Source organism: Pezoporus wallicus, unplaced genomic scaffold (assembly GCF_028554395.1).
Source record: "Pezoporus wallicus isolate ANWC-B61680 ecotype Strahan unplaced genomic scaffold, APGP_CSIRO_Pwel_v1 contig_9299, whole genome shotgun sequence".
Lineage (NCBI taxonomy): Eukaryota > Metazoa > Chordata > Aves > Psittaciformes > Psittacidae > Pezoporus > Pezoporus wallicus.
Window position 1 is genome coordinate 1 of NW_026635713.1, and position 15,931 is coordinate 15,931.

The 15,931-nt window shown below is 61.2% G+C and overlaps 1 protein-coding gene across 1 annotated transcript; it reads right to left on the minus strand.

Annotated features, from left to right (window-relative positions):
* Positions 1–6,022: 6,022 nt before the first annotated feature.
* Positions 6,023–10,201, minus strand: TESPA1 (thymocyte expressed, positive selection associated 1). The gene is made up of 8 exons (XM_057397854.1): positions 9,930–10,201; positions 9,049–9,098; positions 8,853–8,906; positions 8,656–8,692; positions 8,044–8,106; positions 7,727–7,935; positions 7,340–7,634; positions 6,023–6,029 (listed from the first exon to the last, which is right to left on the minus strand). The coding sequence occupies exons 1-8, from the start codon at positions 10,199–10,201 to the stop codon at positions 6,023–6,025; spliced, it is 987 nt and encodes a 328-aa protein (XP_057253837.1).
* Positions 10,202–15,931: the final 5,730 nt, after the last annotated feature.

The window sequence follows — 15,931 nt, forward strand, 5'->3', positions numbered from 1 at the left end:
TGGGGTGCTGTTAGGAGTGAATGGGGCGCTGTTAGGAGTGGATGGGGTGCTGCTAGGAGTGGATGGGGTGCTATTAGGAGTGGATGGGGTGCTGTTAGGAGTGAATGGGGCGCTGTTAGGAGTGGATGGGGTGCTGCTAGGAGTGGATGGGGTGCTATTAGGAGTGGATGGGGTGCTGTTAGGAGTGGATGGGGTGCTATTAGGAGTGGATGGGGTGCTGTTAGGAGTGGATGGGGTGCTGTTAGGAGTGGATGGGGTGCTGTTAGGAGTGGATGGGGCGCTGTTAGGAGTGGATGGGGCGCTGTTAGGAGTGGATGGGCGCTGTTAGGAGTGGATGGGCGCTGTTAGCAGTGGATGGGGTGCTATTAGGAGTGGATGGGGCGCTGTTAGGAGTGGATGGGGTGCTATTAGGAGTGGATGGGGCACTGTTAGGAGTGGATGGGGTGCTGTTAGGAGTGGATGGGGCTGGATGGGGCGCTGTTAGCAGTGAATGGGGCTCTGCTGGCTGTGGATGGGCGCTGCCGCAGTGGCCAGGAGCCCCCACCAAGCCCGTTCCCAGCTGCAGAACCACGTCTGCAGCTCCTGGCCCATTCCCAGCCTCCCAGGCAGCTCCTGCCTCCCGTGGGAAGCTGCTCCCACACCTCAGCCACCTCATCCCTGCCGAGGGCTGCATCCAAGCCGGCTCCGCTGGCACCGGCTCCGCGCTGCTCATCCCGCAAGTCCCGCGCTCCGCAGGGGCCTGAGCCCTTGATTCCAATGGGAATCCCGCAGGACGGGGGTCGGGAGCATCCCAGCAAGAGCCCGGAGCTCCCCATTGAGCGCTGCGCCCCTAAATCACCACCCGGTCCCTTGGGCGCCTCTTGGCTGGAGGTCAGGGAACGGCTCCATGGGGTTCCCGTGCCCGGTGCCCGAGGGAGGATTTGTGCCTCGTATCCTGCTTGGATCCTGGTCCTCAGAGCATCCCATTCATTGCGGGGAGGGGAGGGGGGAAAGGGGGTGAGGGGAAGCTCCCGGGGCAGGATTGCAGCACCCGGATGCGGGCTGTGGGGTGCTCCAAGCGCTCTGGGGAGAGAGCAGCCAAGCCCCAGTGTGGGAACACCTCCTCCTGGCGCTGCGCCGCTGGGGTTTGCTCCATCCCATCGCATTCGGCCATCGCCGCGTTCAAACCGGGCTCGGGAGCACCGAGGGCTTCGCTTTCCCTGCGTTGGGATGAAACCCTTGCTCTTTGGGCTCAGCGGTGAAGCTGGATGAAGGTGGCCCCATGCAGCCCGGTGCCGCCAGCGCTTTGGTCCCCATCGACCAAGGTTTGGAGCCTCGTCCCGGTCTCTTCCCCACTGGGATGGGGATGGTCTCAAGTGTCCCCGGGGATGGGGCACCCTGAGCTCCAGGCGTGCTCCGAGGATGGAGCCGAAGACTTCTGGAATCCCCATCGGGCTGCACCCAATGCCCAGGCTCTGTTTCTGGGATGAAGGCCCAGGAGGGCTCCATAGGAGCAGGAGCATCCCGGCTTGCGGGTCCCCTCTAGAGCAGCAGGGATGTGGATGAAGCTCATCCGTGGGCAGCAGGAGCCAGCACGGAGCATCCCTGGCACGCTGGGAATATCCCCCCCTGTTCAGGACCCCACCATGGGGTTGGGCTCTGGGAGCCCGAGGGGCTGTGGGGCTAAGCCAGGATAATCCCATCTTTGGCTGCTCTCCATAGGGAAGTGCTGGGGTTTGTTGGTCCATCCTGTCCCCTGCCCTGGGGCCATCAGAGCGGAGGCTCCTGGACCAGGGGACCAGGAGAGGATGAGGGACCACAGTGGTGCTGGCTCCTTGCTGAGGTTATGGGGCGCTTCTCCCCATCCCTGCATGGGTTTAGGGGGCCAGGAACGGATCTGGACCTTGATGTGGTCCAAAGGGGGCTGACGTCCATGGGGATGGGGCCCACGTCATTGGGGACAAAAGGCACCGATGGCGGCAGCAGCAGCACAGGAGGGGTTAAGGAATGGAGCCAGCATCACCTCCGTGTGGTTTCCTTCTGGTGCCCACATCCCATGGGGCAGATGAGGAGCGTGGAGCCCATGAGATACGGGACAGGAAGGGGAAGAACCAGGAAGTCACGAGATGCCCCATAAGGAAACAAGAGGGAGGCGTAGGAGGGGCCTGAAGATGGAGAAGCCAAACACGAATCCATGAGCCCTTGAGCTGGGATGGGCCGTGGGGTCCATAGGGCTGGATCCCCCCATCCAGGGATGGAGGCAGCCACAGTCCTTTGGGAGCTTTATTTCACCCAACAGATCCCATTCCTAGTGTCACACGGGTGACCAAAGTGCAAGTGGTGTCCCCAAGAGCCAGGGCTGGGTTTGGGGACAGGTCCATGGGGATGGGGGCACGTCCATGGGGATGGGGGCACGTCCATGGGGATCAGGATGGGGATACATCAATGGGAATGGGGACACGTCCATGGGGTTGGGGATGGGGATATGTCCATGGTGATGGATACATGTCCATGGGGATGGGGGCACGTCCAGGAGGATGGGGGCACATCCATGGGGATGGGGGCATGTCCATGGGGATGGGGGCACGTCCATGGGGATGAGGGCACGTCCATGGGGATGGGGGCATATCCATGGGGATCAGGATGGGGATACATCAATGGGAATGGGGACACGTCCATGGGGATGGGGACATGTCCATGGGGATGGGAGAACGTCCATGGGGATGGGGACATGTCCATGGGGATGGGGACATGTCCATGGGGATAGGGAAGGAGACACGTCCATGGGGATGGGGACACGTCCATGGGGATGGGAGAACATCCATGGGGATGGGGACATGTCCATGGGGATGGGGACACGTCCATGGGGATGGGGATATGTCCATGGTCATGGATACATGTCCATGGGGATGGGGATGGGGACACATCCATGGTGATGGATACATGTCCATGGGGGTGGGGATGGGGACACGCCAATGGGAATGGGGACACGTCTATGGGGATGGAGATGGTTACATGTCTATGGTAATGGGGACATGTCCATGGGGATGGGGATGGAGACACGTCTATGGGGGTGGGACACGTCCATGGGGTTGGGGATGGGAATATGTCCATGGGGATGGGGACACGTCCATGAGGTTGGGGATGGAGACACATCTATGGGGATGGAGACACGTCTATGGGGATGGAGACATGTCTATGGGGATGGAGACATGTCTATGGGGATGGAGACACGTCTATGGGGATGGAGACACGTCTATGGGGATGGAGATGAAGACACGTCTATGGGGATGGAGACACGTCTATGGAGATGGGGATGAAGACATGTCTATGGGGATGGAGACATGTCTATGGGGATGGAGACATGTCTATGGGGATGGAGACACGTCTATGGAGATGGGGATGAAGACATGTCTATGGGGATGGAGACACGTCTATGGGGATGGAGACATGTCTATGGGGATGGAGACATGTCTATGGGGATGGAGACACGTCTATGGGGATGGAGACACGTCTATGGGGATAGGGACATCCCCTGGCCCTGACCCAGCCCTGGCAAAAGTCCTGAGTCAAAAGGAATTCGGTGCCAAACACACACACGTGTACACATGTACATACACACACACGTGTACACATGTACATACACACACGTGTACACATGTATATATACACACACGTGCACACACACACGTGTACACATGTATATATACACACACGTGCACACACACACGTACCACACATGTACACACTCACACACACGTGCACACACACACACACGTGCGTGCACACACACACGTGCACACACACACGTGCACCCACACACGTGTACCACACGTGTACACACTCACACACATGTGCATCCACACACGTGCACACACACACGTGCATCCACACACGTGCACACACACACGTGCACACACACACACGTGTACACACACACACGTGCACACACACACACACGTGTACACACACACACGTGCACACACACACACACGTGTACACACACACACGTGCACACACACACACACGTGTACACACACACGTGCACACACACACGTGCACACACACACACGTGCACACACACACACACACACGTGTACACCCAGTGCACACACACACGTGCACACACACACACGTGCACACACACACACACGTGTACACCCAGTGCACACACACACACGTGCGCACACACACACACGTGTACACCCAGTGCACACACACACACACACACACACGTGTACACCCAGTGCACACACACACACGTGCACACACACACACACGTGTACACATGTACATACACACACACGTGTACACCCAGTGCACACACACACACACGTGTACACACACACACGTGTACACCCAGTGCACGCGTGGCGGCAGTGCCAGGGTCCCTGTGGCTCCCAGCACCCAGCGGTGCCCCCGGGCCCCCCCTGGGTCCCTCTGCGGTGGCCTCAGGCCCTGGGCTGGGAGCTGAGCCCCGGCACCGCCTCCTCCCCGAAGCCGCTGCTGTCCGAGGGCCCGCTGCTGGCGGGGAGCAGGAAACCTGGGTGTGGGGCACGGGACACACGTGGGGACAGGCGGGGGGCACGGGGACAGGTGGGGACAGGTGTGGGGCGGGTATGGGGCAGGGATGGGGACATGGGTGGGGACATGGGTGGGGACATGGATGGGGCAAGTATGGGGCAGGTATGGGGACATGGATGGGGACATGGATGGGTACAGGTATGGGGCAGGTATGGGGACATGCATGGGGCAGGGATGGGGACATGGGTGGGCTATGGATGGGGACAGGTATGGGGCAGGTATGGGGACATGGATGGGGCAGGGATGGGGACAGGTATGGGGCAGGGATGGGGACATGGATGGGGACATGGATGGGGCAGGTATGGGGACATGGATGGGGGTATGGATGGGGACATGGATGGGGACATGGATGGGTACAGGTATGGGGACATGGATGGGGACATGGATGGGTACAGGTATGGGGCAGGTATGGGGACATGGATGGGGCAGGGATGGGGACAGGTATGGGGCAGGGATGGGGACATGGATGGGGACATGGATGGGGCAGGGATGGGGACATGGGTGGGCTATGGATGGGGACAGGTATGGGGACAGGTATGGGAACAGGTATGGGGACATGGATGGGGCAGGGATGGGGACAGGTATGGGGCAGGGATGGGGACATGGATGGGGACATGGATGGGGCAGGGATGGGGACATGGGTGGGCTATGGATGGGGACAGGTATGGGGACAGGTATGGGAACAGGTATGGGGACATGGATGGGGACATGGATGCGTACAGGTATGGGGACATGGATGGGTACAGGTATGGGGCAGGTATGGGGACATGGATGGGGACATGGATGGGGACAGGTATGGGGACATGGATGGGGACATGGATGGGGCAGGTATGGGGACATGGGTGGGGACATGGATGGGGACAGGTATGGGGACATGGATGGGGACAGGTATGGGGCAGGTATGGGGTCAGGTATGGGGATATGTATGGGGATATGTATGGGGACAGGTATGGGGACATGTATGGGGCAGGTATGGGAACATGGATGGGGACAGGTATGGGGACATGTGGGACACGTATGGGGACACATGGGACACGTATGAGGGCACGTGGGACATGTATGGAGAGACGTGTGACACATGGGGCCACGTGGGACATGTATAGGGGTACGTGGGGACATGTATGGGGACACATGGGACATGTGGGACACGCATGGGGATACATAGGACAGGTATGGGGACATGCACGGGGACACGTATGGGGACACGTGGGGCACATATGGGACATGTGGGACACACATGGGGACACGTATAGGGACCCATGGGACACGCACTGCCCTCCCATTATGGGAAACCCCCAGAACTTACTTCTGCGGATGGCAGCAGAGGGATGGAGGGACCGGATGGGTTCCTTGTGGGCATCACCATTACCACCATCATCATCATCAGTATCATCATTATCAGTATCATCATCATCATCATCACCATCATCATCATCATCATCATCATCCTCACTGACACTCAGCACCTGCAGCAGGATGGGTGAGGAGCGGCACATGTGTGTAAATCACTGCATCCCTCTCCATGCGTGTGCAAGGCATCCCCCCATCACCCTGGTACCCCCCCATCACCCTGGTACCCCCCATCACCCTGGTACCCCCCATCACCCTGGTACCCCTCCCATCACCCTGGTACCCCCCATCACCCTGGTACCTCCCCATCACCCTGGTACCCCTCCATCACCCTGGTACCCCCCCCCATCACCCTGGTACCCTTCCATCACCCTGGTACCTCCCCATCACCCTGGTACCCCCCCATCACCCTGGTACCTCCTCATCACCCTGATACCCCCCCATCACCCTGGTACCCCCATCATCACCCTGGTACCCCCCATCATCACCCTGGTACCCCCCATCACCCTGGTACCCCCCCCATCACCCTGGTACCTCCCCATCACCCTGGTACCCCCCCATCACCCTGGTACCCCCCCATCACCCTGGTACCTCCCCATCACCCTGGTACCCCCCATCACCCTGGTACCCCCCCATCACCCTGATACCCCCCCATCACCCTGGCACCCCTCCGTCACCCTGGTACCTCCCCATCACCCTGGTACCTCCCATCACCCTGGTACCCCTCCATCACCCTGGTACCCCCCCATCACCCTGGTACCTCCCCATCACCCTGGTACCCCCCCATCACCCTGGTACCTCCCCATCACCCTGGTACCTCCCCATCACCCTGGTACCCCCCATCACCCTGGTACCCCCCCATCACCCTGATACCCCCCCATCACCCTGGCACCCCTCCGTCACCCTGGTACCTCCCCATCACTCTGATACCTCCCCATCACCCTGGTACCCCACATCACCCTGGTACCCCCCCATCACCCTGGTACCCCCCCATCACCCTGGCACCCCCCCATCACCCTGGCACCCCCCCATCACCCTGGTATCCCTCCTCACCTCCTCCACCTCAAAGGAGTCCCTGGTTGGTCCTTGGGGTGATGGGAGCATCCCCGTGTCCCTCTGCCCCCCCCATCGCTGGCCCCTGCTCCAAGCCCGGTGGCCACCAGCCCTTGGTGTGTCCGGGTGCAAGGTAGCACCCATGTGGCACCCATGGGACCCCGCTTTCCACCCCAGCCAGGTCCCATAGGAGCCAGAGCCGAAGCCGGAGTCCCCTTTGTCCCATGGCTGCTGGGGGGGGACCACCACCATCGGGGTACCCAATAACCCCCCGCTATGGGGACAGGGCAGCTCCGGGTGTCCCCATGCAGCACCAGGATGGACCCCATCCGCATCCCTTCTCCATCCTTCCAGGGCATCGCCTGCATCGCACCGGGATGGCTCCAGCCCCGGCCCCATAGCACCGGGCTGGATGGGGGGCCCCGGGGGGTTGCCTTCATCCCTTGGGGGTGCGTAGAGGCACATGGTGGCCACTGCTCTCTTCAAGCGCTGCACGGGCGAGAGGGCTCCGGGTTGGGATGTTGGGATGTGGATGTTGGGAATGTCGGGATGAGCCCTGGAGCAGCAGGAGGGGGACAGGCGCCGCACGGGGCTCCGGGACACGTAGGAGTAGAGGCAGAAGAAGGCATCGGCCGTGGTGGCCAGAGCCTGGACCTGCTGGAAGCGACCTGGGAAGGACAAAGGGAGGTGGGAAACCGGAGCCTCATTCCCAATGGGGTGAATCCCATGGGATCGGGGGGGGGGGGCAGGCGCCGCTCACTGGCCAGTGTCAAGCAGGGATCCTCCATCTCCATGCGCCGCACTTGGGCCTTGAGGAAGAGCTGGAAGTCGATGCCCTTGGCGCGGGATGGAGCCGTGAAGAACCGCACGGGGACCCGGGATGCGGTACCCGGCTCGCTCGGCACGAAGCCCAGCTCGGAGAGGATCTCCTCAGCATCCGCCTCCCAGCGCTCCAGCACCTCGGAGATGCTGCGGGGATGTGGGGCAGCCCCATAGGGATGAGCATCGCCAACGGGGGAGCCCAAGCACCCCTCGAAGACACCCCCACACCCACACACACCCCTCCCTAGGTTCTACCTGGAGCTGGTCTTGGTGGTGAGGCTGGAGGCCGCGCTGTGGCCCAGGCTGAGGCGTTTGGCCCTGTGGTGGGATGGGGATGGGGTGGGATGGGGAGGGATGGGGATGGGGATGGGGATGGGATGGGGAGGGATGGGGATGGGGAGGGGATGGGGATGGGGTGGGGATGGGGTGGGGATGGGGATGGGGATGGGGTGGGGATGGGGATGGGATGGGGATGGGGGTGGGATGGGATAGGGTGGGATGGGGTGGGGATGGGGATGGGATGGGGATGGGGGTGGGATGGGATAGGGTGGGATGGGGTGGGGATGGGGATGGGGATGGGGATGGGGCTGGGGATGGGGATGGGGATGGGGTGGGGGTGGGGATGGGGTGGGGGTGGGGATGGGGGAGGGAATGGGGGTGGGGATGGGGATGGGGTGGGGATGGGGTGGGGTGGGGATGGGGATGGGGTGGGGATGGGGTGGGATCGGGATGGGGTGGGGATGGAGATGGCGAAGGGGTTGAGAATGGGGATGGGATGGGGATGCAGATGGGCATGATGCCAATGGGTGCATGGGGATAGTGGTCCCCAGATCCCCACCAGCCTCAACCTAGGATCCCAAACCTCACCTGCTCATGGCCTTGCTGCTCCCTGGAAGCAGGAGAGCTGGAAAAGGGGGCAGAGAGGAGCGAGATGGGGATGTGTGGGGCCACACGCATCCCACCCCATGGACACAGAGCTCGGGGGCAGCCCAGCCCCATCTCCTGCAGGAGAAGCTGCTGCTGGTGGCAATGGGAGGGCAGCGACACCCTAGGGGTGCTGGTACCTTCAGCTCCCAGGGTCAGGTCATCCTCGAAGCTGGTCCCAGTGCTTCCATACCCTGCAATGGTGTGGGATGAGATGTGGGGCCACAGGGATGGGTCCCGTGGTCCTCAAGGGCCATTCCCCTGCACCCAAGGGCTTTAGGGACACAGAGGGACCAGCGGTACCCCAGGAGAACCATGGGGACCAAGGCAACGCACCCTGGGGACCCGGCAAGCCCGGCTCCTCTGATGGGACCTCAAGGGATGACCTGGACCAGAGCAGAGCCTTGGTCACGTCACCCTGTCCAGAGGGGATGGAGGTGGGATGGGAGAGCTGGGAACAGCAGGATGGGCAGGGGGGAATGGGATGCAGGGGATGGGGAGCAAGGAGATGGGGTTTGGGCTTGGTGGGATGCTCAGAGGGGATTTAATAGGAAAAGGGGCTATGGGGCAAGGGATGCAGGGACAGGACAGGGGGATCCAATGGAAAAGGGGTTTGGGACAAGGGATGCAGGGACAGGACAGGGGGATCCAATAGGAAAAGGGGTTTCACCAAGGATGCAGGAACAGGACAAGGGGATCCAGTAGGTAAAGGGGTTTGGGGCAAGGGATGCAGGGACAGGACAAGAGGATCCAATAGGAAAAGGGGTTTGGGGCAAGGGATGCAGGGACAGGACAAGGGGATCCAATAGGAAAAGGGATTTGGGGCAAGGGATGCAGGGACAGGACAAGAGGATCCAATAGGAAAAGGGGTTTGGGGCAAGGGATGCAGGGACAGGACAAGGGGATCCAGTAGGAAAAGGGGCTTTGGCCAAGGGATGCAGGGACAGGACAGGGGGAGATTGGGATGAGCTCTTGGGCAGAATCTCTTCCCAGCGAGGGTGCTGGGCCCCTGGAATGGGCTCGCTGCAGGAGCCCCCCCTGCCCACAGCGCTTTCAGCTCCCTTCCATCCCACCCCATTCCTTGCTCCCATGGCCTCCTTCCCACCAGCACCCCTCTGCCTGCTCGGGTGCAGGCCTTCCATGAGGACCCATGAGCATCCCCCCCCACCTTTCCCTCTCCCCACAGCACCATTCCCAGCGGGAACGCCGCCGCTCACCCGCACTCCCGCAGCCACAGCTCGATCTTCCCGTCTGCGCTTCCTGCCCTTGGGAAGGCACCGATGGGGCGCAGGGCTCGGGGCCCCCCATCCCCGGGGCATCCCCATTGACCTGCAAGGGGGCCGTGGGGCGGTTGTGGGTCGGGGTTGTCCCATGGGGCAGAGGCCGCGTCCTCGAGCGCCAGCATCGAATTCCTCCAGCTCCGGCTCTGCCGGACCCAGGCGCGGCGCCGCTGCCACGGTGAGGGGCTGAGCATGGACGTGGCCTCCATGGTCGGGGGTGTCCCTATGGGAGAGGGAATGGGGGGGCGGGGGTCCATGGGGTGCTCCACAAAGGGGGGGTCTGGGTGTGGATGGGATGGGATGGGATGGGGGGGGAAGGAAGATGGGGATGGAGCTGCTGGAGCTGAGATAAGGATGAGCTGGACCAGGGGTGGGGTTGGACCTTCCTCACTGGGGAGGGGATTCCTGTCCCATCCCACCCCCATCCCCATCCCCATTCCATCCCATCCCATTCCCGTCCCCATCCTGTCCCCATCCCACCCCCATCCCATCCCCATTCCATCCCATCCCATTCCCGTCCCATTCCCATCCCCATCCCCACCCTATCCCCATTCTATCCCCATCCCATCCCCATCCCACCTCCATCCCATCCCCATCCCACCCCCATCCCCATCCCATCCCATCCCCATCCCATCCCCATCCCCATCCCATCCCCATCCCATCCCCATCCCATCCCCACCCCATCCCCATTCTATCTCCATCCCATCCCCATCCCATCCCCTCCATCCCATCCCCATCCCATCCCCATCCCGTCCCCATCCCATCCCCATCCCCATCCCATCCCCATCCCATCCCCATCCCGTCCCCATCCCATCCCCATCCCCATCCCATCCCCATCCCGTCCCCATCCCACCCCCATCCCCATCCCATCCCCATCCCATCCCCATCCCGTCCCCATCCCGTCCCCATCCCCCCCATCCCCATCCCATCCCCATCCCATCCCCATCCCATCCCCATCCCATCCTCATCCCCATTCCCATCCCATCCCCATCCTACATCCCCAAAGCACAGCAGAGCCCCACATCCCCCGTGAGCTCCTGAAGCATTCCCTCATCTCCATCCCTCATCCTGAGCCCCCTCAGCACAGCTCCTGGTTGGGGACAGGGACCCCACAGCCCAGGCAGACCCCATAGGCACAGGGATGGGTTTCTGGAGCCATCCACGTGCTCCAGATGCATCCCTATGGATGAGCATTGCCGGAGCAGGAACATCCCCATCCAGCCATCACTGGAGTGGGACCATCCCAGCCCCATTCACCCCCGGCAGCAGCAGCATCCCGGTCCAGCTTCAACCCCATCCCAGGCCCCACAGAGCCCTGGGAGATGCTGTGAGCATCCTGGGGAGCATCAACAGCTCCCAGATCCAATGGGATCACCCCGGATGGGGGCTCCAAGCTGGGGCTCTGTGTCCTGGAGCATCCCAACCCCATCCCTCTGCTCCCACAAAAGCCTTTCCCATCTGCTCCGGATGCAGGAATCCCCTCTCCCCATCACCCCCATGGCCCTGCCACGTCCCCCCCCCCCCCCAGCTCCATCCCCTCCATCCCCATCCCTATGGGGCCAAACCAGCCCCAAACCCCTCTGGAGCTCACCAGTGTTGGGGGAAGGGGGGGGGGGGGAGGCGAGGGGTGCTCTATGTGGGGCGAGGGGCCCTGAGCTGCCCCACGGCGGCCCCGGTGTCAGTGGGGCCGAGGGAAGCTCATGTGCTTGGAGGAGGAAATGGGGAGAAGTCAACGGCAAACCTCAAATGGGGCCCACATCCGCCATGGGGGGGATGACGTGGGGCAGGGGGGGGGGACGGTGACAGTCAGAGCCACCCCATGGTGCCCCTGGGTCCTGCCCCAATGGGGGCTGAAAGGCTCCAATGGGGGGCATCAAAGGCTTGGGGGGGGCTTGGAGAGGAGGAGGAGGAGGAGGAAGGGGAGGGTGAGGGGAAGGGATAAAGAGGGGAAGGAGGAAGAGAAGGAGGGAGGAGGAGGAGGAGGAGGGGAAAGAAAGAGGAAGAGGAGGACAAGGAGGAGGAGGATGAAGAAGAGAGGAAGAGGAGGAGGAGGAGGAGAAGGAGGAGGAGGAAGAGGAGAAGGAGAAGGGAGAGGAGGAAGAGGAGGAGAAGGAGAAGAAGGAGGAGGAGGAGGAGGAGAAGGAGGAGGAGGAGGAGGAGGAGAAGGAGGAGGAGAAGGAGAAGGAGAGGAGAAGGAGGAGAAGGAGGAGAAGGAGGAGGAGGAGGAGGAGGAGGAGGATAAGGAGGACAAGGAGGAGGAGGATGAAGAAGAGAGGAGAAGGAGGAGGAGGAGGAGGAGGAGAAGGAGGAGAAGGAGAAGGAGAAGGAGAAGGAGAAGGAGAAGGAGAAGGAGAAGGAGAAGGAGAAGGAGAAGGAGAAGGAGAAGGAGGAGGAAGAGGAGGATAAGGAGGACAAGGAAGAGGAGGATGAAGAAGAGAGGAAGAGGAGGAGGAGGAGGAAAAGAAGGAACAGGAGGAAGAGGGGAAAGAAAGAGAGGAAGAGGAGGTTAAGGGGGACAAGGAAGAGGAGGATGAAGAAGAGGATAAGAAGGAAGAGGAGGATAAGGAGGACAAGCAAGAAGGATGATGAAGAAGAGAGGAAGAGAAGGAGGATGAGGAAGAGGACAAAGAGGAGAAGGAGGAAGAGAAGGAGGGCGAGGAGGAGGAGGAGGGAGATGAGGAGCAGGCCAAGGAGGAGGAGGAGGAGGAAGATGAGGATGAGGAGGGTGCTTCCCTCAGCCCCTAAGCTCCCCCCCCCCCCCTTGCCCCCCAATTCGGCCCCTTCCATCCCAGGCTCTGGAACCAGACGGGACCCAAAGCAGCTCTGCCCTGGCTCTGCTGGGTGCCGAACCCCGGAGGCAGCATTCCCAATGGAATGACCCCCCCCAAATCCCACCCGGGGACCCCGCGGCGCTCACCTCCAATGGGGACATCACGGGGGCATCCCTGGTCCTTCCGGATCCCCCCCCCCACACACACACACACAACCGGAGCCGGGATCCCGTCATAAAAGGCCAAGGATCTCCGGGAATGGGGCTATTTTTAGCCCGGGAGTGTTTGTGGATGAAGGCTGGAATTAACTGTTCCTTTGGCACGTCCAGCCCTGCGGGAGAAAGGGGGGGGGGGATCGGGATCGGGATCACCCAGCACATCCCATGGGAAAGGATGGACACGGTCCCTTCATCCGGCTCCGTTCCAGGGTCGCATCCAGCACCTGAGGGACCCCCAGGATGAGGGAGGCCAGGAGGGTTTGGGATGGAGCAGGGGATCTCTATGGAGCATCCCTATGGGAAGGACCCAGATGAGGCAGGATTAAACCCTGGGATTAGGGATTTCCCCCCCAGGATCAGCGCGGGGGGGGTCCATCCCTTCCCACATCCCTAATGAACATTGGCTGCATCCCATGGGATCAGGGACACGGATAGGACCATGAAGGGGGTTTGGGGGGGGGGGGAGAACCCCCCTGCAGCAGCACCTTTACCTGCACCCCAGCACCCTGCCTGTGTGTGCTGATGGGTGCTGATGATGGGTGCTGATGGGTGCTGGGGTGGGGGGGGTCCTCTGGACCAGCCCCCATCGCTTCCCACATTCCTGCCTGACCTACTTAAGGGCTCCTTCCTCCCGGATCCCGGCATGAATAAGTGATGGGACACGCACTTATGGCTCCTGCAGCAGAGGGGGGGCCCCCCCCCGACCCAAATACTATGGGGTATAGGATGCATCATGCCTATGGGGTGCAGCCCCATGCAGGACACCCGAGGGGGGGCACCCTGCAGACCCCCAACCCCTTTGTGTGTGTGTGTGATGCCCCCCCCTCCATCCTCTCTTTTTAGGGTGCCCCCATGCAGCCCCCCCCCCCCCAATCCCTGTGTCCATCCCCAAGCATGGGGCTGGCCCCATGACCCCTCCTGGACCAAATCAGTGCCACCCCACTGAGGGACCCCCATTAGGACACATAAGGGGGTGCAGGGGGGGGGGGGGTGGACACCCCAAAAGGCACCAGCCCTGTCCCTGTGATCTGGGTACATGGCAAGGGGGGGGGGTACATGGGGGAGGCACATGGGGGGGGTACTGGTATGTGTGGGTCACTCCTGCTGCCTGCTGCCCATCCCAGGGCCTGCCCCTGTGGCCATCCCTGTGTCCCTGTGTCCATCCCTGTGTCCCGGGATCTATGTCCCTGTGTCCATCCCTTTATCCCTGCGTCCATCCCTGTATCCCAGGATCTATGTCCCTGTGTCCATCCCTTTATCCCTGCGTCCATCCCTGTATCCCAGGATCTATATCCCTGTGTCCATCCCTTTATCCCTATGTCCATCCCTGTATCCCAGGATCTATGTCCCTGTGTCCATCCCTTTATCCCTGCATCCATCCCTGTATCCCAGGATCTATGTCCCTTTATCCCTACATCCATCCCTGTATCCCAGGATCTATGTCCCTGCGTCCATCCCTGTATCCCGAGATCTATGTCCCTTTATCCCTGCGTCCATCCCTGTATCCCGAGATCTATGTCCCTTTATCCCTGCGTCCATCCCTGTATCCCGGGATCTATGTCCCTGTGTCCCGGAGCCCATCCTTGTGTCCCTGTGTGTATCCTTTTGTCCTGGGATCTATATCCGTGGGTCTGTCCCTGGCTCCATCCTTGTGGCCATCCCTGTATCCCAGGAGCTGTCTACGTGCCTGTCCTTGTGTCCCTGGATCCATCCCCGTGTCCATCTTTGTGTCCATCTCTGTGTCCCTGTGTTCGTCCCCGTGTCCCCATATTCATCCCCATGTCCCTGTGTCCATCCCCATATCCCTGTATCCATCCCTGTGTCCATCCCCATATCCCTGTATCCATCCCTGTGCCCATCTTTGTGTCCATCTCTGTGTCCCTGTGTTCGTCCCCGTGTCCCCATGTTCATCCCCATGTCCCTGTGTCCATCCCCATATCCCTGTATCCATCCCTGTGTCCATCCCCATGTCCCTGTGTCCATCCCTGTGTCCATCCCCATGTCCCTGTATCTGTCCCTGTGTCCCTGTGTCCATCCCCACATCGCTGCATCTGTCCCTGTATCCGTCCCTGTATCCATCCCCATGTCCCTGTGCCCATCCCCGTGTCCATCCCCACGACCCTGTATCCATCCCTGTGTCCATCCCTGTATCCGTCCCTGTGTCCATCTCCATATCCCCGTGTCCATCCCCATATCCCTGTATCCATCCCTGTATCCATCCCTGTATCCACCCCTGTATCCATCCCCGTGTCCATCCCCATGTCCCTGTATCCACCCCTGTATCCATCCCTGTATCCATCCCCGTGTCCATCCCCATATCCCTGTGCCCATCCCCATATCCCTGTATCCACCCCTGTATCCATCCCTGTATCCACCCCTGTATCCATCCCTGTATCCATCCCCGTGTCCATCCCCATACCCCTGTGTCCATCCCAATGTCCCTGTATCCACCCCTGTATCCATCCCTGTATCCATCCCCGTGTCCATCCCCATATCCCTGTGTCCATCCCCATATCCCTGTATCCACCCCAGTGTCCATCCCTGTATCCACCCCTGTATCCATCCCTGTATCCATCCCCGTGTCCATCCCCATATCCCTGTGCCCATCCCCATATCTCTGTATCCACCCCAGTGTCCATCCCTGTATCCACCCCTGTATCCATCCCTGTATCCATCCCCGTGTCCATCCCCATATCCCCGTGTCCATCCCCATATCCCTGTATCCACCCCGGTGTCCATCCCCATGTCCCTGTGCCCATATCCCTGTATCCATCCCCGTGTCCATCCCCATGTCCCTGTGCCCATATCCCTGTATCCATCCCCGTGTCCGTCCCCGTGTCCCTGTATCCATCCCTGTATCCATCCCTGTGTCCATCCCCATGTCCCTGTATCCATCCCCGTGTCCGTCCCTGTATCCACCCCTGTATCCATCCCTGTATCCATCCCCGTG

What these genes read in the sequence shown, in the direction of transcription:
- TESPA1 (XM_057397854.1), bottom strand. Translation starts at nt 10,201, where the DNA reads ATGGAGGCCACGTCCATGCTCAGCCCCTCACCGTGGCAGCGGCGCCGC. An exon ending in CTGTGGCTGCGGGAGTGCGG is followed by an intron (nt 9,099 to 9,929) that starts GTGAGCGGCGGC and finishes GCTCTGGTCCAG; the next exon opens with GTCATCCCTTGAGGTCCCAT. An exon ending in TCCCTGCTTGACACTGGCCA is followed by an intron (nt 7,635 to 7,726) that starts GTGAGCGGCGCC and finishes TGTCCTTCCCAG; the next exon opens with GTCGCTTCCAGCAGGTCCAG.